The following is a 21,686-nucleotide window of genomic DNA, read 5'->3' on the forward strand; positions in this document are numbered from 1 at the left end:
CATTCAGACAGGTGCAAGGAAGCAGGAGCCCCTTTGTGGCTGCACTGTTCATACAGGGCCTCCCTTGGAGGATTAGGCTCGCCAGTGTCTCCTGGGCTGTGTGTGTCCAGCAGGGAGTTCGTTTTAATCAAAAAGAAAAAACCCAGTAGCTTTCCTAATGGTGATCACTTGGACTTGTCTGCTTACAGCCAACTCCCCACTTCTCAGGCCCACAAAGAGCCCTCAGATTCCTGACAAGCAGAGTGCTGCATGGGACACTGAGTTAAATAACTGCCCCCCCAGACAGCATCCCTGGGAATAGAGATGCAATTAGAGGGGCTATTGCCCCTTTCCCATGAGTAAAGCTGCTATGTCCTGACTCATTCACGCCAGGGAAAAATTGTGGACAAGGAGAGGCCAGGCATGCCATAACAGCAGTGTATGCAATGGTATGGCCCAGGAAGGGTGACAAGGGGGTACTTTCCCTAGAAACCAGGAGACACGCAAGCATTTCATACCAGATATCAGAGTCACTGATTAGGTGCAACTGGTCAGATAAACCACATGGTGTTGCTCTTGTTCCCTGATTGGACGAGCAGCGCTAGCGCAAGCACACATGCAAATATAAAATGTGATTAGTGCGAATTATCAGGCACACGACTCAGACTTGCTTCTGGCAGACATCTATGCCAGTAAAACACAGAGCCTCAAAGAAAGCAATGCAGAAAGCGGCATCAGTGCCACAGAAGCAAGTCAGTTTTAAATCAAGAACTAACGTCAGCAGGGAATTTTTTTGCACTGCTCACTCAGACATTGATTCAGGAAAGCATTAATTACCTTCCTGAATTGGGGCCTACGATCTCACTATGAGAAATCAGTAATAAACACAGATAGTCCCATATGTCTACACTTTACATATGTTGATAAAGAATATCTGCTGGTCCCAAAATCGACAGCCTAATAAGATTCCCATTACCCTGACGAGCACTGGCTAGACCCTTCCTTGAGCAACAGCCCCACTGAAGTCAGTGGGGCCACTCGAAGAGTCGGGAGTTATCCAACAAGATTAAATCCATCAGCCACTGGCCCCAAATAACACACATGCACAAAAACCCAAGGCAGAGGTTAACAGGGGAGGGGGAAATTACTGGTGAGAAAATGGATGGATCATGGGAAGAGGCTGGATTTAAAGGTGAGCTACAAAGGATTTCTTAAAAATTGGGCTCATTTCTTTCCTGCTTGATTTTTTTTAACCTGACAAGTATCAGGCATGTCACATCTGGTCTTGCCTGATGCTTTTGGTTGTCTCAGAGAAGGTGTATTCACAATAAACCATAAACCGAAAGGGCCAGGAGGAGAGAGATCCTCTCTCTAAACTGTTAACTGGGCACTGGAGTTAAATATTAACTAACTACAAACCAACTGCAACCCCCACCCAGGGCTTGAAATATTCTAACTAAAAATTCCCTCCCCCCATTTGCTCAGCTTTCACTCTTCCACATTATTTCACCAACTGTCCAGTTGCCAGAGTCATCCAAGAGCAAACAAGGCTCAAAATGCTCATGCTGACACAAGCAAGAACAAAACCAGACCAAAACCCTTCTAGGCCTTTCAAAAAAGAAAACAAAAACACTCCACCATGCTCAGACCCAATTCCCCATCCAGTTTTTGCAGATCAGCTTCTCCATGTAGCACTCCAGCTTTTAATCCATTAAAGGCCTGATCACGACCACTGACGTCAAAAGAAGTTTGGCTGCCATTAGCTCCTCTAGGAGCAGGATCAAGCCCTAGTTGTTAAAAGATTTTGTCTGCCAACAACTTTTCAGCTTAGTTATTGACAGAGTCCAAATGATTTAGGTAAATACAAACCCCATGTTATTTTTGCCTTTTACCCACAACCTTTTCGTTGGAGAGATCTGTGCAGGTGGTTCGAAGAGCCGCACTGTAAAGGAAGGGAAACCAGCCCTACATTACCTATGCCTCCCTCATCCATGTTAGCATCTTTCTGTAGGAGATGGGCATTAAAAATAACATTCTTCCAATTACCACTTTCCCCTCCTTTTGAACTCCAACTTCTTCTTAGCAGACTCTCTCAAGAGTGTCTAGAGCTAGAAATCAAGGATTTTCTTAGCTTTGATGGCTGGAAAGAAATTAAGCCCATCCCCTCCCTCTCTAGTCTAGCAGCGTTTCTTGGGCACTTGTCCAAGACTAATTATGACACATCCTAGAGGGTCACAGTCATTGGGCAGAACAACAGCTGTGCGCAGAATGACAGTTTCCCACATCAGCACTTACCTTAGTCAGAGCTCCTGGATGGAAAGTCCAGCGGGTTTCGCTGTTGAACTGGACTCTGACATCCCCTCTGTCAGTGATTCTGTGCACAGTCCCTGTCTGGCCAATGAACTTTGAATATGGAAAGAGGAGAAAGAAATATTGATGAGTTAGGATAATTTACACCAGCCAAGCTCGCTGGTTAGCCTAACTATTATTAATAATTTGTATTACCCTAGCATCGAGGCGCTCTAGTCATGGAGCAGGACCCCAGTGGCCAGGTGCTGTACCAGCCAAGATACTGTTTGCTAAACAGATCTTGTTGAGCTGCGTAGCACCGGCTGATGCAGAGGCATGACTTGAGTTGCCATCTGACAGTATTCATTGGGAAAAAATTGTTCATCCGGACTTCTGATTTCAAGGTTGCTACTTTTATTTAAGCAGGTTTTTTTAAGCGAACAAGCAAAGTATTGTTTCAGACTCAAACTGGAATGGAATTGTATCTGTTCTCACCAGGCTTGCACTTAATGCGTCTCACGGACTCAGACTGAGCACATCTTAGCGCTGTGTGTACACATGCAGCTCATTCTCGCCCCTCCCCTATGGAGTCATCTTCAGTCTGTCTTGTAACAGGTGCCTGGAGGCAGTGTCCCCACAGTCAGGGCTCCAAGAGTTTTAATTTATGCAGCAGAGGTCACCAAAAGGTGTTATGGCCCCACAGCAAATGTCCAATGGGACAGTGAAATTGCTCAGAGACCTGCATTATCTTCTCTGTGGTTCAATGGTAAATTTACTGAAGGATGACTACTATTTTTGGCAACCTCAGCAAAATATTAAATCCCAAGTGAATAGATTTGTGGGGACAGGGAAAAGATGGCTCTCTCCATTTATCAATTAATTTAGCATTTATCATTAAAACGTCTATCATTGGAGGTTTTTAAAAGCAGGTTAGATAGACACCTGTCAGGGATGGTCTAGCAACCTTTCGGAAGTGGTGTGCCGAGTCTTCATTTATTCGTTCTAATTTAAGGTTTCACGTGCCAGTAATACATTTTAACATTTTTAGAAGGTCTCTCTCTAAGTCTATAATATATAACTAAACTATTGTTGTATGTAAGGTAAATAAGGTTTTTAAAATGTTTAAGAAGCTTCATTTAAAATTAAATTAAAATGCAGATCTTATCAGTTTAGTGCAGTGGTTCTTAACCTAGGGTGCAAGATGCCCTTTCTAGGGGTGTGAGATAGGCAAGATTTTTTTTTTTAGAAGCTGGGGGCAGCTGCAGAGTGCTGGGCCCAGGCCAGGAGCAGAGTCATGGGCTGCCTGCCGGTATCCCAGGCTGGCTGCAGAGCACTGGGCTGGCTGCCGGTACCCCAAGCCGGCAGTGGCCTGAGCAGGACTGGAGGCCCAGACCCCAGCTGCCAGGGGGCCGGGTGGCTGGAACCCCAGACCAGCAGTGAGGTGAGCATGGCCAGTGGCTGGTATCCCAGGCTGGCAGCAGGCTGAGCGAGGTCGATGGCCGGGACCCCAGCTGGCAAGGGGCTGGCGGCCAGAACCCCAGACCGTCAGAGGCTCAGCCCGCTGCAAGTCTGGGGTTCCGCCCGCCGGCTCCTGCCAGTTGGGGTCCTGGCAACCAGCCTCTCTCAGCCTGCTGCCGGCTGGGGGTTCCATTCACCCAGGCTGGCAGCGGGCTGAGCAGGGCCAGCAGACAGAACCCCGGCTGGCAGCAGCATGCCAGTAAAAATAGGATCGCGTGCCACCTTTGGCACATGTGCCGCAGGTTGCCGACCCCTGGTCTAGATAATACTTAGTCCTGCCATGAATGCAGGGGACTGGACTAGATGACCTCTCGAGGTCCCTCCCAGTCCTACGATGCTATGATTTATGTCAAGGCCTTAAAGTTGAATATTAAAGCTTATAGCTGAATGATCTTTCAGCTGTGACTTGTGACTCAGGGGACCTTACATTGGGCTCCCAAACCCACATTTAGACACTGAACGGCTCTATCCAACCTTCACTGAACTCAGCAAAAAGACTGTCATTGATTTTAAAGTCTGCAGTGTTGTAGCCATGTTGGTCCCAGGTTATGAGTCCCCCAGAACTTTTTCAGAAGCGCTCACGAACTCTGGAGCCCATTAAAGTGAATGGGAAATACAGGTACTCTGCACCTTTCAAGAACACAACAGTTCAATTCAGGTGAGTAGCTTTAAGCATGCAGATTTTAAAATTTTGGCCAGTGATTCAGTCCTGTAAACCCTTTGCACAGTTAATCCCAGTGACTGAGTCTACTCAGGTGAGAAAGAAATTACTAAGAGTTAAGGGTTTGCAAGATCAGGCATCCCCATTTTTTTTTTGAATGACTGCCCCATTCTCCTGCAATGACAACATTTCCCACGGCGTTTGCTATTTTCTGCAGCTTTCTTGTTCCTTCTACTATGGAGAAATGGTCCCTTGAATTACTCCAATTATTCTGCTAACAGGCCTTATTTACATTTACTTTTCATCTACAGCACTGGATCTGCTGTCTGAACTTCTTTAGAACACAATAGATGACAGCACATGGTTTGCTGCTTCAAAACAAAGATTTAAAGAACCAGCTAAGCGCCAACAGGAACATACGGACAAGGAAATCGTAGCCACATATAGGGATAATTCTTCAAGTCGGGGACCTCATGTAACTGTTGTTAGCATTAATGCACATTACAGCAGAACTGAGAAGGGAATGGAGCCCAACCCTCAAGGACCTGACCCAATGCTCACTGAAAATCAACAGTAGTTTTCACATGGACTTCCAGGCTTTGGATCAAGCTCTTCGAATCTGCAAGACTAGGTATGGCAAATATCTTGCAATACAGATTTATATGCACCTAGAAATAATCATCTCACTCCAGTATTCTGGCACTAAAGAATACAACTGTGCTATACTATATATTTAGAACAGAAGGTAATAGGTTATACACATGCAGTTTCTGGTCATTTCATAGACTAAGCAACCAGTAATTTCTCTAAGGGCAGCAGTGAGCAGAAATAACTGTACCTCAGCCATTTTAGGGTTCCAGCCACCATGCCCCTCTTGCATCTCTCGTAAGATGTCAATGTCCAGCAGGCATTTCACTTTGTCACCATGCTGAAAGGGGTGCCTCTCTGTGCTCGCTTTCCTCTGCAGCTCAGCAGGTTTTCCTGAACAGAAGACAGACACCCCACCCCCACACACGCACAGAAAGTAAAGCATCTGTATTTTTTGCTCCTTTCTAGTATCCCAATAAATGATCCCCCAAACCAGAGATAGGACAATATTAAGGCCAAAAATCCTGCTCACTTTCCTCAAGCAGGCATGGACATGCACACTGTGGGACAGCAGTCTATGGGCTTACTTTTGTGAGCAGGATTTGATACTAGAAGTCAAGAAGAGGGCATCTCCAGCCAAGGCATTTTGGTCCCTTATGGAAAGGAATCTATTTGAAAGCTGCCCCCCTGGTGACACCAAACTCTCACATCTGCTTCCACCAATTAACATCTCCCCCACCTACTCTTTGACAGACACCTGCTCATTGCTGAAGACTAGCTTCCTCCATAGGCAAGGGAAGATCTTGCTTTATGGAGAGTGTCGCTCATGTTCTCTGCCCAGATGTACTCCCTGCCCAATCCTTCCATTCCCTGATGCGTGGACCACAGTCTGTGTGGGCCTGATCCTACCCCCAGCAAAGCCAGTGGCTATCCTTCCACTGACTTCAAGGGGAGCAGAATTGGGCCCTGAAGGCCTGGATTATATACCTCAGTGGGCTTTAAGGGGAAACCTTGAGGCTTCACAACTGATTCTGTGCTGATTCCTTCATTCATTTCCTTAGAGCCTTAGAAGCTGAGATAGGCTGAGGCACGGTGTCACCACAGCTACATTCTTATCTTCCCAGTTAGGGCAGGTATTTGGGCGCTGGATTCTCAAAACCTCCCTCAAGCCGCAGTCCCCCTGGCATGCCAGTCCAGCAGGACTATGCAGCTCAGACTCTCCAAACACTGGAACACTGGCTGCCTTGTTACAGCTTGAAAGGACGAGAAGCCTTGGATTAGCAAGGTGTTCACTACACTGAACTCTCTGATCAGGTAACGGACACTCCCTAGAGTTTCCTACATTTACACAAGCAACTAATTGGCCTCTACGTACCTATCCTGCCAAAGGGACTTGGTATCCAAACCAAATGTCCACAGACAAGTACTCTCATATCACGAGAGCACCAGGCTACATGACTAACCATTTTTTGACTCCCGTTATTGTTTAAATGGCATGTGTTACACGGAAACTTTATGCATCTAGCTGTTCAACCTTCTCTGCCAAATCAGGATGGACTTTAGTGAGATGCTCAGGCATGTTTGACAATGACCAAGTGTTACGACAGTTCCGTATTCTAAAGTTAACATGCCACGTACCTAGTCTCGGGAGATGCTCTTTGTAGTAAAAGCCGCCAGATGCTTCCAAAATGCATTTCAGGTCCACCTTTCCCTTGTGCCCGACTCTGTAAACATTTGTGGTGCCATCAGACCACGTGACGCTGGCCACGCTGCGGCCAGTCTCCACGTCCCAGCCACGAATATCCACCACTCTCCCGGTTTTACCTTCACCACCTGATTTATAAAAGAGAAATAAGAACCAGCTAACTTACACTCCCACAGAGCCTTAATACTCGCTTATCACTCAGGTGTTCATTGTCTGACATAACACCAGAGCCACACTGACTAATAATGCTTAGTGTACCTAGGGTCCTCCAGAGATGTTAATTAACTGATTCCCTGTGAAGGGCAGTAGCTAGTATTATCTCTATTTTATGGATAAGGAAACAGGCAAAAAAGAGCTTCTACGATCTGCTCAAGTCTACAAAGGAATTCGTAGCAATTTCACAGCAATAATTTGCCATTTCTAGCTCCCAGTCCCATATTCAGACCACATCTCTCCCTATTCAGTAGTTTAGGTCAGGAAGGGACCATAAAATACATCTAAACCTCCATCACCATGGTATGTGAGCACCTTCCTTGAGTAGCCACAAGAATCTCTTGTTCTAGCCCAGCAGGAATGGACTGGAAGTTAGTGTTGGGTTGTTTTTTAAATTTCTATAAAGTGATGAGACTAAGACGGCTATTGCATGAATGCTCATCTTAAGAGTGAATTTTGTATTTAGTTCTGAATCCGTAGAGATTTATGTCAGCAGAATGTAATTGGCTAGACTAGAATTTAACCTGGACATGGGGGTCAAGACCTCTATATTATGCAAAAAGTGCACCGGGGTGGTTTTTAAATGATTCCAAATGACTAGGGCATTGGTTTTAATCCTTAAAAAAAAAAAAAAAAAAAAAAAAGATTGTTTTCTGTGGCATTTTAAAGAAATAAAATGAGGTGGGGAAGAGAAAGTGGGGCCCAAACCAATGAATGCACTTGTCAGTTCTCCAATAAGATACCACCACAGAACAGTGGGCACAAAGCCACCAGCTGGGCAGGGGAAGGAGGGAAGAGATTGTGGCAGTGACATTTCTGCATGTGAGGGTTTGGATAGGATTTCTGCAGAGTCCTTTCTGGGAGCCCACAGGCTGACTCCACAAAACCAATGCAAATGTGTGCTTTGCTAGCGGGCAGCATACTGGTTACATTCAGCACAGAGCCCCACACCCATCTATCCCTTCTTTCGGGGGAGAGGAAGAGGGGAAAAAAAAATCAAGAGACTTTGCAATTATCCTGGCACCTTTATGTTTTTCCATCTTGAACTTTGCAATCTCATTTCATGCTGCAAAGGGCACTGTGTGAGTGCACGGTTATTTTTAACTGGGGAAACTCAGCTAATACAGACCCCAGTCTCTGCTGGCTCACAGAGAGAATCATTACATAAGGCTCTATGAATGCTGGACAACCTTTCCGCTTGCAAGTGTGGATGGGCAAAAGCAACACTCTACAAGAGGATCCTTCAAAAAGCCACTTTCCCTGAACCACAGAAATACTGTCTAGACAGACAATGCACAGTGCGAAAGCGACACACTGTGGCCAGGTAGAAACATGGCAGTTCTTTCAACTCCTACCCAGTCCTCTTGCTCTCTACCATTCGTGAGTCAAGCAAACAGTGACAAGCTGTGTTTCAGGGTCCTCTTCCCTACAGGGTGTGGAGACTGAAGGGTATGAACAAGCTTCCCCAGATTAGGCAAGTATTCATGGTTCTGCTTACAGGAAAAACTCTCTCTCAAGAGGCAGTGTGGGCTATCAAGGGATAGGGAGTCGACTCATGGTTTCTGTTCCCAGATCTGCCACTGCATCATTATGTGACCTTAAGCAAATCTCCTACCTCAGTTTACCACTTTCTAAAATGGGCGCAGTAGCACTTTCCTAACTCATAGGGTCGATTCTGAGGCTATGATTGTTTCGAGACACTTGGAAATCCTCAGATGAGCAGTGCTGCCTTCTGCGTTCATGACACACCCGTAACAAGAGCCAACTGTGTAACGTAAAAAGAGGACCAGTTGGCCCAGGGGATGTTCCCAGTCCACTCCATCACTGATTAAGAGGGAGATTTTCAAGACAGAAATAAGAATTTGACTCCTAGCTCCTACTAACTTACAATGGGAATGGAGTACCCAACTCCCCACCATGGCCTCTGAAAAATCTGCCCCCAGGAATAGCAGACAAACATCTCAGCATGAGATTCACACCTACAGCCCCATTCTTAGGCAGCGAGCTGGATAACCAGCCAGGCAGTCCATATTCAGTAGTTGCAATTCATATCAGTTGCAGACAGCGTCTGCAGGATGCAACCTACACAGTTAAGCCCGAAAGAGCCTTTAAGATTAGGAGGCAGCCCCTAGCTAGGAGGCAGCTAATCATAATCTTCATCTGCCAAAAGACTCTTCCAGTCAGTGCAAAAAGTCAGCCCAGAAGGGACAAGGCATCCAACCCACATTCCCCTCCCTGAGCAGGGTCAGCGTCTTGCAGAGCAAGCAGTTTGCACTAACCCACTAGAGAGATGCCGCAGCACATGGAAGACAGTATTCTGGGCTGCCAGTGAAGTACACAAGAGGCAATTAAACACACTCACAGCAGGCTGAGGATAAAGGCCTCACTGAACAAGTGGACGCAGCACTTGATTAAACCTCAGGGGTTAATTCCCAGCTCTGCCACAGACTTCCTGAGTGAACTTGGGCAAGTCCACTCATGTGTCTTTGCCTCAGCTCCTGCTCTGTACAATAGGGAAGGCAATCCTCTTGGGCACGCTGGATTCGGCTCTCCGAGGCGCAAGGACAAAGGAAAAAGAGGAGGGGAAGACGAGAGCTCTCCAAGGGGCAGTGAAGGAGAATTCTATCCAGGCAGTGGGATCCTTCCTGCTTTAAAGATTTAAATAAAAAGCCAGCTGTTGGCTGGGCAAGTGAAACAGGAGCATTTGCTTCACCATTGGGGTGGCTTAAAGCTTGTTACCGAGCAAACAAGATGAGTAAGGGAGACTCACCCTCCCCACACAACATCTATTGTGCCCAGAGAGGAAGAGACATGGGCCGAAGAGGATGGTGGGGCATGAAGCCTTGTTAAAATACTTGGGGGAGAGGTGAAGGCAGGGGCACTGGGAGCAAAAATATGCAAGTTCCACAGTTTGACCATGACAACCATGAACAGGAGAGCGAAAAGGCTGGCAAAGGTAAATAACCTCTCCCGCTCCAACACCCCTGTGGTGGGGTGAGGGCTCCCCAATGGTACTGTTTGTTGTGCTTGGCACTTACAGACACACAAAACCCAGCAGGTGCCCTGGACCCTCAGCAATGTGAACACACAGCGACAAGGGACAAATAACAGTCAGCATTTCTTCATGTCGGCAGGGATCTCGATAAAAGTCACCCATCCTTCCTTCCCCTATTCCATCTGTTCTCAGATCCTTCACTATAAAGCAGGGAGGTGGCAGTTATCCAGATTTCATTTCAGGGGAATTTAGGCTCAGATTGAGGTAAAAGGAAAAACAATCAATAAAAGGGTCAGAGGGCTGAACAGCTGCCAGAGCCCAGACCAGGTTGGAGGAGCTCAGTCGAGCATGAGGAAGGCATTTGGTTAATCAGCAAATTCTGCAGCAGTCAATGCTAATTTCCTTTAGAGGGTTTCAGGCAGCAGGGGGGTGAGATGGAAGCCACAAAGCACAATTAGAAGTGAGATCATTACCGTAGGAAACTTCACACTTGGCTGCTAATGCCCTAAAAAGACACATACAGCTGTGAGATTAATTAGCCCAGCTCACTAGTGTCCTCTGACAGGGTTTACAGGATTTACCACCTTTATTTACTCTTTTAACCTGCCCCGAAAAGCAAAATATGTAATTGTTGTGGTTCTAGGAAACTAAAACCCGAGGGTCAGAAGCTTATCTGATATACAATGTATGCAACTCCGTTCAAGTCATATGGGGTGATTACACCAGCTGAGAATCTGGCTCAGATCCAGTCCCCAACAAAAAAAGTTATTCTCAACCAGAAAGTTTTACATCTAATTCATGCAGGAGAAACAAGCTGTGAATACTCTGTCACATACAGGGCTTTGGAACATGCATGTATAGGAAAGATTCTTTAACTACTGCACATCGTGCTCAAATGAAACTCCCTTGACATCAATGGAAGAATTGACATCAGACTTCAGATCAGGCTCATAAGAGATCATGATTATATTTTAGGGCAGGACCAGAGACAGGCACAGATGCGTTCTCTCGCCTCACTCCCCCATTTTCAACTCTGCAGTTACAATTCATATAGAAGGCAGAGGCCATTCACCAGTGAGCACTGTTAACAGAGGTCTTCACGGACCTGGATGAAGGAGTGTAGCACCATAAAGAGGAGAAAAGGATTAACAGGGAACCTGACAATCATCAGGGAGAAACAGTAACTTCCACTGAGACGGTAAGCTCCTTGGGGCAGAGTGTCTCTCTACATTCTGTGAAGTGTTGTGTAAATGTGCAGCTTGATGTAAACGTGCAAGGGTACCACAGCATTCTTCTTCTGTAAAATGGGCACAGTATTATCGCCCTGCCTCCCAGTGGGTTAAGAGTCTAGATTCATAGAACCATAAGGATAGAAGGGACCATAAAGGTCATGAAGTCTAACCCCCTGCCAAGATGCAGGATTTGTTGTGTCTAAAGCATCCAAGACAGATGGCTCCAGCCTCCTTTAGAAAAGCTCCAGCAAAGGAGCTTCCACAGCCTCCCTAGGCGTCTGTTCCACTGTCCTACTGTTTTTATGGTTAGGAAGATTTTCCTGAGATCTAATCTAAATCTGCCATGCTGTAGTTTGAACACATTTCCTCTTGTCCTGCCTCAGTGGCAAAAGATGAGTACCTGAGTGTCACTCAGGCCACGTCCACACTACAAAGTTACGTTGACTTTATGTAAATCAACATAGAGCCTTTGATTTAAGCAAGTTGATCTTGCGTATTCACACTACGTTCATCGTGTCGGCAGAGTGCATCCTAACTAGCAGGGCTTGCATCAACCCATGGAGCACTGCACCATGGGTTGCCGAGTGGAATTTCGGGTTGGGTTTACAATGCCTTATGGGACCAAAACATTGATGCGGGTGGTTATGGGAACATGGCATTAGCCTCCCAAGATGCACTTACCTCCCTCCCTGAAGTCAACAGCAAACAAATCAAGCCTTTTTCATAACCCTGGGTTACCTGCGCGGATGACATAGCACGACAAGCATGGACCCCACTCAGCTGTACACTGTTGCTGTGAGCATTACAAATACCTCAGACCTTATCCTGCAGTATTTATACAGCCGATACAGGAGCCGCCATGCAGAAAAAAGTGATGCCACGCAAACAGCCCTGCTGGAAGATAGAGCGGAGCAATTCGCAGTCACTGGTAACAGTCATGCATCATTTTGACATGAATGAGCACCATTTCTGGGCCTGGGAAACAAGCACTGACCAGTGAGACCACATTGTTATGCAGCTATGGGATGATGAGCAGTGGCTGCAGAACTTGCTAACACATAAGGCCACTTTCCAGGAACTGTGCCAAGAGCTTTCCCCAGCCCTAAAGTACAGAAATACTAAAATGAGAGCGGCTCTGACAGTGGAGAAGCGAGTGGTGATAGCTCTCTGGAAGTTTGCAACACCAGACTGCTACCAGTCAGTGGGGCATCAATTTAGAGTGGGTAAGCCTACCATGGGATCTGTTGTGATCCAAGTCTGTAGGGCCATTAACAGACTTCTGCTAAGAAGGGTAGGGACTCTGGGCAGGAGATGGTTTTGCCCGTGATGGGGTTCCCTAACTGCAGTGGGGCGATAGATGGAATGCATAGCCCTATCTTGGCACCAGACCACCATGCCAAAGAGTACATAAACTGAAAAGGGTACTTCTCAATGGCGCCACAAGTGCTGGTGGATCACAGAGGCTGTTTCACCAACACAACATGGGATGGTCAGGAAAGGTGCATCTTTAGGAACACAGGTCTGTTCAGAAATCTGCAAGCAGGGACTCTCTTTCCAGATTGCAAAATAACCCATTGGCGATGTTAAATGGTCAGTCGTGATCCTGGGAGACCCAGCCTACTCCTCGCTCCCATGGCTCGTGAAGCTGTACACCAGCAGCCTGGACAGCACTAAGGACCAGTTCAACCATAGGCTGAGCAAGTGCAGAATGGTGGTGGAATGTGCCTTTGGTCGTTTAAAAGGTCGCTGTCGTTGTTGGCTTACTATCCCCATTGTTATTGCTGCCTTCTGTGTGCTCCATAATATCTGTGAAACAAAAGGGAGAAAAGTTTCTGCCAGGATAGAAGGCTGAGGCAGATTGCCTGGAGGCCAATTTTGATCAGCCAAACACCAGGGCTATAAGAAGAGCAAATCAAGGGGCTCTGTGTCTCGATGAGGCTTTGAAACCCAGTTTCAGCAATGAGCCAGAATAATGCAACACTTATCTGTGTTGTTTCTTACCAACCTGTCCCCTCCATTGCATTTTCTCTCCTGTAAACTCCAGCCCCACCAACCACCATGTGTTGAATGAATAAAAAGCCTTCTCTTCTCAATACATTAAGTTTTATTATGCATACAAACACACAGAGACAGCAAAGATAAAATAAGCAATGGGGCAAAAGGGCTGATGACCCTGTGAGGGGAGAAACGAGGAAAGCTTGCTTACAGATGAACTGCAACAACAATCAAAGGTGCGGGAATGGGTGCTTTCTGATCCTTGTACCTTCCCCTGGTGTGAAGTGAAAGAGATACTGAACTTCTCCACTCCCTGCCTTGTAGGCCAGTTGGGGGAGGAGGATGTAGAACTTGGCAACGATGGCAGCATGTTCAGCATTGGCTGCAAAGGGACTGTAGTATTCAGCATCTTTTCTTGAAGCTCAGACCCCTCAATATGTCTGACTGCTCCTTCATAATCTGCAGCATCTTTTCCTGCATGGCACACTCTCGTTCCCTCTATGCTTTAAGCTCTGTCTTGTCACTCTCACAGACATGCATTAACTCATTGATCATGTCCTCCTCAGTCTTCTTTTTCCACCTTCTAATCTGGGAAAGTCTTTGTCCCAGTGTGGAAGATATGCCGATGGACAAGATTTCAGCTGCAAGGAATGCAAAGCACAAGGTTGCATTGACCATCCATACATGGTTTCTGGTGCAAGTTTAATTAAAAAAACAAACAAACAAAAAAAACCACACCCCTTACTATACTTCACTGCAAGCCACAACATAATCACAACCACTGGTTATTGCAAGAGTCTGTTTGCTGCTCCAGCCACGAGGTATGGGCGAGAGACCTTGTGCTGCTGCTTTTGTGAAGACATCCTTGGGATCACAGGCAGGAATGTGAGGAAAAACCCCTTTCCCCTAGCAACCTGGATGGTACTTGAGGACAGGCACCAGTGTAAAGCCCCCTAAATAGTTAGGATTTTTTTTGTTTTTGTTTTTAAACAAAAGCAGCACTGGGTTGGGGGCAAGGAGACAAACAGGAAGCCACCCCTCCCCTTTTTTTTTTTTCCCAAATGCCACTTGCAATACCCGGTGATCCCTTCCAGTCACAACTATGGCACGTTTGGGGAAAATGTGCTTGTGATACCCAGATTTCACCAAATGGGAGGCAGAATACTTGTTGAATTGTTTGCAGCTTAAGGGCTAGCACTGAAAACTTTTCCCGTTCCTCCTAAGTGACCCTATGCGATATAACTCTCCTGAGGGTAACAGAGGTAGCAAGGGAGCTGATGCTCTAAGTGTCTGGTACAGACCTGGTCCTTATGCTGCAATGATGCCAGAAGAGTTAATACTGGAGTGGTGTGGGAAAGTGTCCTAGCGTGGTGGACAAAATAAGACTGCCCTTCCCAGAAACCTTCTTCAAGGGATTGCAGAGTACCTCCATGAAAGCTTCCTAGAGATCTCCATGGACAATTCCCAGGCCATCCCTGTGCACATAAACAGTCTTTTTCGGAGAGCACCCGCTGCATAGCTGGAGTGGCCACCAATAGCCACTACACCTGCTTTTTTGTTCAGATTAAACAAAAATAATAGCAAGTAACCTCTACAGTTTGCTTGGAAATGTGCACTCACCAGAAGTGCCTTCCCCAGCATCCCGGTCCTGTGAAGGGATGGGCTCCAGGGATGGGCTCTTGGCTGTCGGGGGGAATGGATCCTCCACTTGCCTGCCTCACATTCGCCTCCTCAGCAATGTCCTCCTCATTGTTAAGTATCAGAGGGTAGCCGTGTTAGTCTGGATCTGTAAAAGCAGCAAAGAATCCTGTGGCACCTTATAGACTAACAGACGTTTTGGAGCATGAGCTTTCGTGGGTGAATACCCACTTCCTCAGATGCATGTTGCCAGAGGTCACCTGGGGCTCCTGGGAGGTCACCAGAGGTCACCTGGGGCTCCTGGGAGGTCACCAGAGGTCACCTGGGGTTCCTCATTGTTGCCAGAGGTCACCTGGGGTTCCTCATTGTTGCCAGAGGTCACCTGGGGCTCCTGGGAGGTATCCACAGAGCATGGTGGTGTCACCGCAGAGAATCGCATGCAGTTCCTCTTAAAAGCAGCATGTCTGTGGGGCAGAACCAGAAAGACTGTTCGCCTCCCTTGTTTTCTGGTACACTTGCTGAAGCTCATTTATTTTCATGCAGCACCGCTGCACGTGCCTGGTCGTAGCCCTTCTCCCGCAGGCCCCGTGCAATCTTGGCATAGATGTCGGCGTTTCTTCTGCTGGATCGGAGCTCTGCCTGCACAGACTCTTCTCCCCTCACAGCAGTAAGATCCAACACCTCCTGTGTGCTCCATGCTGGAGAGAATTTGCAGCCTTGAGTCTCCATGATCAGCTGTGCTGGTCCGCTCTCCAGTCTCCAAGCTGATCAAACAGGAAATGAAAATTCCAAAGTTCCCAGGCCTTTAACAGGGAAGCAGCTGTTTCCTGTATACCCGGCTGACATGCAGTAGAGTTGAAAGTGCTCTCCAGAGTAGTCACAGCAGAGCACTGTGGGACACCTCCTGGAGGCCAATTCATTCGAATTACACAACTACACTATCCCCAGGTCGACCCATGGGTGTTGCATCAAGCGCTATGCCTCTCACAGAGGTGGAGCACAGAAGTCAACTTTACAGGCCACTTAGGTGGGTGAAAGGGACTTAGCAGTGTAGACACATACATTATTAGATCGACTTAACATGGCTTATGTCGACTTAAGCTTGTAATGTAGACCAGGCCTCAGACAGGGGAGAGATGCTACAGAAATGAATAAATACAAGCAAAACACATACTAAATTAGAGCTATTAATAAAAAAAAAATCAGTAGCAGCCGAATAGCTCCAGCACGTTCCCTGCTGTAGTGTGCATTTGCAGTTAGCAGCTTCGTATCTAACTGTTTTTATAGTAGATTTTGTGAGGAGGGGGCGTTGTGCGTAGGGGAGTGGAACTATGATCCTTACCATCCTGATTACCCCACTCCCAGTCTGGGCCACGGACAACTTTGGCCCCCTGGAAAGTGCCTTTTAACGTGATACGAGGCAAGTTCTGTCGTGGACCCACTGTGACTCTGAAAGACAAAAGCCAGAGAAGATAGACCCATTTATTATTATTGGCATTGGGGTAGGATTCAGTTAAAATTAGGGCCCCAGTGCTCTGGGTTCTGTACAACCACATGACCCCTGCTCTGGAGCGCTTACAATCTAAATAGGCAAAATGGACAAAGGGCTGGGGAAAGAATACAACATACAAGCAAAGGCCCCGGTCCTGCAGGTTGATCTCCATGGGAACACCCTTACACTTGTGCAATGCTCAAATTACTGCAGAAGGATGGGTCTGATTCCACACACTGCCATAGACTGCGATCTTGGGCAAGTCACTTAGCCTCTCTGTGCCTCAGTTTCCCATCTGTTAAATGGGGATAACAGGAGTGTTGTGAAGATAAACACATTAAGAATCCGAGGTGCATACTGTAGTAATGTAGACAACAGAAGTACAAATGATAGGCAGATATGGTCTTAGTGAGGCTCTGTAGTAGTGCGCAGGTCTGCCCACACTGATCAGGCTGCAGGATCAGGGCCAAGAGCACACAGAGTTAACAGAAGAGGAGTAAGACAAGGAAGGAAGGGGTTGTGGAGATTGACACTGAGGGAAAGGACAAGAAGGCTGGCAGCAGCAGGCACTTAAGATGATCTATTTTACATCGCTCTGGACTTTAGAACACCCTCTGATGACCAAGAATGAGGAATTCATGTTGATCTAAAGTTTTAATGCAGTTTCACACACACCACTCAGCACATCCAGGACCAAGGACTAAAAAGAGAGCGTCTCTCTTTTTGCAATACGTTCAGCATTCTTGAGGTTGCTGTGTGGGGAAACCAGAGTTTTTAGAAAGTTTGAGTAAAAATTATTTCATGAGATTTACAAACTAGAGATCACAGAAGAGAGACAAGCTTATTAAGGGGTCAGACTTGGATACTTTTAACTCATGTCTAGTAATACCTTACTCTAGGAGGACTCTACAAACTACCTATAGAATATGGTGCCGTTCATGGTAAGACAGACTGGAACAATCTGGCCCTATGTAACCTCAATGATCTAACTGTTCACGCAGTGCTATGGAAGATCTAATGCTCAGAGCATTATTAAAATGGTCTTACACCATATGATGAGGGTATATTCGTCTCAGTACAAAGTATGTGAGGATATTCGTGTTTCAGCAGCGGAACACCAGAACTCAGCAATCCAAACTGCCATGCTCAGGCCCTGAGCAGAAACCTTCAAAACAGATCAATGAAAGAGAAAGGAGTGCGCTGAAGGGTGATTTAATTGCTCCTACCACAAACCTGACACTACCACTAAATCACATAAGGGCACAGAACTTCTGCATAGCCCCATAGGCATCCCCTGCTCCCAAAACCTTCTATACAGGGCACAACGCTAGAAAGTACCAACTAACAAAAATGCAACTCAGTTGCTCACTGCACTGAGAAATTAAATTGCTAAACACAGCTTTCCAAGAAATCCAGCAAGTCAAACACAGAAAGCCCACATTTAAAAGCGATACCTACATGATGGTAAATATGGGTTCTGATGTCCTGTTGAAACAGCTTCCAATTCCCATAACGTTTAGGCAGTTTCACCGCCCTTCCAGCGTTTGCTGCTTCTGTCTCTGCTCCCCCTGTGGGGCTATGCAGCCCAAGTTCTTAAGAATCTGTTTGTTTTACTCAGTTTAGGAACAACTGACTTTTTTTCCTAGTTAGTATAGAAGTAGTGCAATCCACATCTACACAGTGATGGAGTGCAGCTCTAAGGTTAGGAAAACAATAGTGAAACTGCATTGAACTCTGAATGCTTTATTTATTCCCCCTCTAATACCTAGAGACAGAAGGCTGGGACTCAGGAAGATAAACTCCTTACGCTGGTACTTGGAAATGGTGTTTATCAACTCACCAAAATCCTAAATCTTGTGCCTTCTTTAGCTTGCTAATGGATCTCCCATCATGTGCTGAGCATCCTAATGTGTTTATAAAAAGGAGATATTTGCGCACACATTCTGCTAATTGCAGGCTTCTCGTTATCTAGCGTGTAACCTGACGGAGGGAAGATACAAACATTTTTTTATACCATCAAGGAGGACATGGCATACCGAACAGCTATCAGCTTCTTATGGCAGATCATAATCAGGAAGCAGTGTCGCACAGCTCAGCTAATTAGAAACACCAAGGTATGATCATTTTATTGCATCATATTATACCCATGCCTTAAAGATACACCTAATATTTAAATGCCCTCAAAGCTAGTGTTTATTGTGCACTACATGGCTAAAATGCAAGATAGCACTGTGCTGCTGTTCTACTGTATTATGCTGAATGCTTTTCTACTCTCATTGAAGCACCTTATAGTCAGTCATGAACACAGAGCATTTGATAAAAGTTGTGTTTATTACACAACATCTCTAGCTTTAAATCAAGAATGAGGAGGACAGAATGGGTAATGGTTCAATCACTCGGCTGCAACGTGGGAGACCTGAGCTCTGCTACAGGCTCCATATGTGACTTGGGCAAGTCACTTCACAAACGTGTCACTCTCCCCATTTGTGAAATTGATGATGATGATGATGATGATATTTCCTTCTCCCACCCTTTGTCTTGATTATTTAGACTATAAACGCTTCACTGCAGGGATAGTCTGTTCGTACAGCACTTTGCACAATCGGGTTCTGAATTCAGATTCTAGCTGTTACTGTAATATAGAAATGAACAGTAAATTGTCCTTTCTTGTTCAAAGCTAGATCTAGGCAAGATAGCTCAGCCCATGCATGGAGTTTCTCACTATTATTTCCCTTTAAGTTTGATCACATTACAACAGGTATTTTGCATCTGTAAATACTGGATGTGCTACTGTCATTTCCAATAGGATTTTTAGGCTGTTAACCAACAAAGAGGAAAAGAAGAGCTGACAAACTCAGCAGGTTTGGTTTTTAAGACCCCAGACTGTCTTCAGCTAGTCTTATTTATAAATACAAATCCCACCGTCACATTTTGCCTGCTCAAGTCTATTTTTAAATTCACAGCAAATATGGTCTCAGACACATCCTAAACTACCACTGTGCTGATCTCAGTGCTAGCAATTAAAGATTCATTTGACTCCAAAGTACTATTTGCAACGAGACAGCAGAGACACTCTGCTCAAACCATTTGGAGACACAACGAATAAGTGGAGAACCACCATAAGGAACGAAAGATGTATTATGCTGTCTCTCTTTATGGGATTTTTTAATTTCTCCCTCTGCTCTATTTATGCAACCTAGAGTTACTTCTCTTAAGCAACCATTCAAGGGTCCAGCAAAAACAAAAACCAAACCTCCTTTCCTAGTATGAAGTGGCTCTTCAAAAAAAGGTAACAGAATTGTATTGGGAGCCGTGGAGAAACTTTAAAATGATCATTTAAGACAAACAGTTGGACTATGGGAGGTAGAATCCTCAGCTACTTCCGTTAACCCTCCTCTTCCCTTGATGAATTGCTCTCAGTTTCTCCAGATAAGTAATCATTCACAAAGCCACTATTTACTTGACCTAATTCAGACCTCAACAGAACAGATTTTTTTCTCCTCAACTTTGTGATGCAGGATCTAAAGCTGGGCGGGGGGAACTGTCCTTTTGTTCAGAAAAATGTGGTTTCTTAACCCTTGCATCCTACAAACCTTATGGCTCAGATCTAGACAAGAATAGCTCTGGAGCTTGGATTACAAGCTTGCTGTATCACAGGCACACAAAAAACTCAGCTCAACTCCTAAATCCACCTATTTAATTAAGTAACTTGAAAACTATTTAAATTTTTTGTCAGTTGAGCAAGAACTAAAATAGGATCGAGAAAATAGGGAGACATATAAAGCCGTTCTCCAGTAGATGGGCTGGATCCTCAGGTGGTTTAAGTTGTCATAGCTCCACTGATAGAGCTATGACCATTTAGGCCAGCTGAGGATCTGGATTTATAACTTTTGAGGCTTGACAATCAAAGGGGAAAAATCAAAGCTCCTAAATTAAGCTTTCATGGCACTCAACTTTTCTGAAATTCTAATATGGCGAACTGCATCTAGTGAACTATTATTCAGATCCTTTCCTTCCATTCACAATTTTTTAGTTTTTTTTAAACTGAAGGTCAAGGTTCAGGTTACAGAAGATTATGGAGCAATATTTTCAAAGCTGGGTTTCCCAACGTTAAGCTCCTAAATCCAGATTTAAACACCTAAATAGAAGTGGCCTGATTTTCAAAAGGTGCTGAACACCTGTAGCTCCTGGAAGTCAGTGAGAGATACATTTGCTCAGCACCTTTCATCTTTCATTGACTTCAAGGAGGTACAGGTAATTCAGCACCTCTGAAAATCAGGCCACTTTTATTAGGTGTCTAAATCTGGATTTAGGAGCTTAACGTTAGGAAACTCAGCTTTGAAAATTTGTGTTCATAATCTATACATATATCATAATGTTATTATATAAAGCAGCCTCATCTAGAATACTGTACAGAGTTCTGGCCATTCCATCTCAAAAAGGGTATTGCAGAATTAGAATGGGTTCTGAGAAGGAATACGAGAATTATTAAGGACCTGGAAAACCTCTCACAAAAAGAGATTGAGACTGTTTATCTCAGAAAGGAGGTAAGAGAGGACATGACAAAAAGGATATAAAGTAATGCATTGTTTAGAGAGGGTAGACCAGGAACTTCTGTCTCTAAAACAAAAACAATAGAAAATTCCACAAAATTAAAATGGCAGTAAATTGAAAACTGATGTAAACAGGAATACTTTTTTGTATAAAACATGAGACTGTGGAACTCCTTGACACAGGATATCATTAAAACCAAGAACTTAGCAACATTCAGAAAAGGTTTTGACATTTATATGGATAAAATACTCAGAATTTTGGAAAGGATACAAAATCCCACGCTTCAGGGTTTAACACTAACTACTAAAGATTAGAAAGGGGACTACGGGGGGGGGGGCAATTATTTTATATCTGTCCACTGCAGGGTTTCTTGCACCTTCCTCTGAAGCCCCTGCAGTTGGCCACTGTCAGAGATAGGACACTGGGCTAGCTGGCCTCGATCTGAAGCCATCTGGCAATGTGAATGTTCATATGTTCCCATTCAAAGTGATACGAAAGGACATTAATATTTATTCATGAACACCACAGACAGCAGAATGTTCATTTTATAACAAACACTCCCGAGCAAACGGAAAAGCACCAAACGTTAGATTTCAAGTGACCTATTTGAGAAAAGATAAGAAGATTGACTGAAGTGGCATTGCACATAAGTTACACAACTACTGCTTCTCTGTAAAAATGAACTAGTTTAGACAGTGTGTGAATTTCCTGCTTCAACTTTTCTCTTCAGGTCAGTCACCAAGATGCGCTAAGGAAAAGGGGACTGCGAATTCTATCAGAACATTAACAGGTCAGGGGAGCCCAGAGCTTGCCAACACAGCTGCTGC

The 21,686-nt window shown here is 45.3% G+C and overlaps 1 protein-coding gene across 7 annotated transcripts in view; it reads right to left on the reverse strand.

Moving 5' to 3' along the window:
- MIB2 (MIB E3 ubiquitin protein ligase 2) overlaps nucleotides 1-21,686 on the reverse strand; it is a 100,108-nt gene that overhangs the window by 27,641 nt on the left and 50,781 nt on the right. For 6 of the 7 annotated variants that reach the window (XR_007770822.1, XM_050931910.1, XM_050931912.1 and 3 more), the window contains 4 exons: nucleotides 16,156-16,262; nucleotides 6,674-6,868; nucleotides 5,286-5,428; nucleotides 2,275-2,382 (listed from right to left, as the gene is read on the reverse strand). Coding sequence is in view for 6 of the 7 variants with exons in the window: in XM_050931910.1 (XP_050787867.1) it covers nucleotides 2,275-2,382; nucleotides 5,286-5,428; nucleotides 6,674-6,868; nucleotides 16,156-16,262 (553 nt within the window). In the remaining variant the exon portion in view is untranslated. The remainder of the gene's footprint in view (nucleotides 1-2,274; nucleotides 2,383-5,285; nucleotides 5,429-6,673; nucleotides 6,869-16,155; nucleotides 16,263-21,686) is intronic. The other variant, XM_050931915.1, reaches the window with a different exon arrangement.

This window comes from Gopherus flavomarginatus, chromosome 21 (genome assembly GCF_025201925.1).
Source record: "Gopherus flavomarginatus isolate rGopFla2 chromosome 21, rGopFla2.mat.asm, whole genome shotgun sequence".
Lineage (NCBI taxonomy): Eukaryota > Metazoa > Chordata > Testudines > Testudinidae > Gopherus > Gopherus flavomarginatus.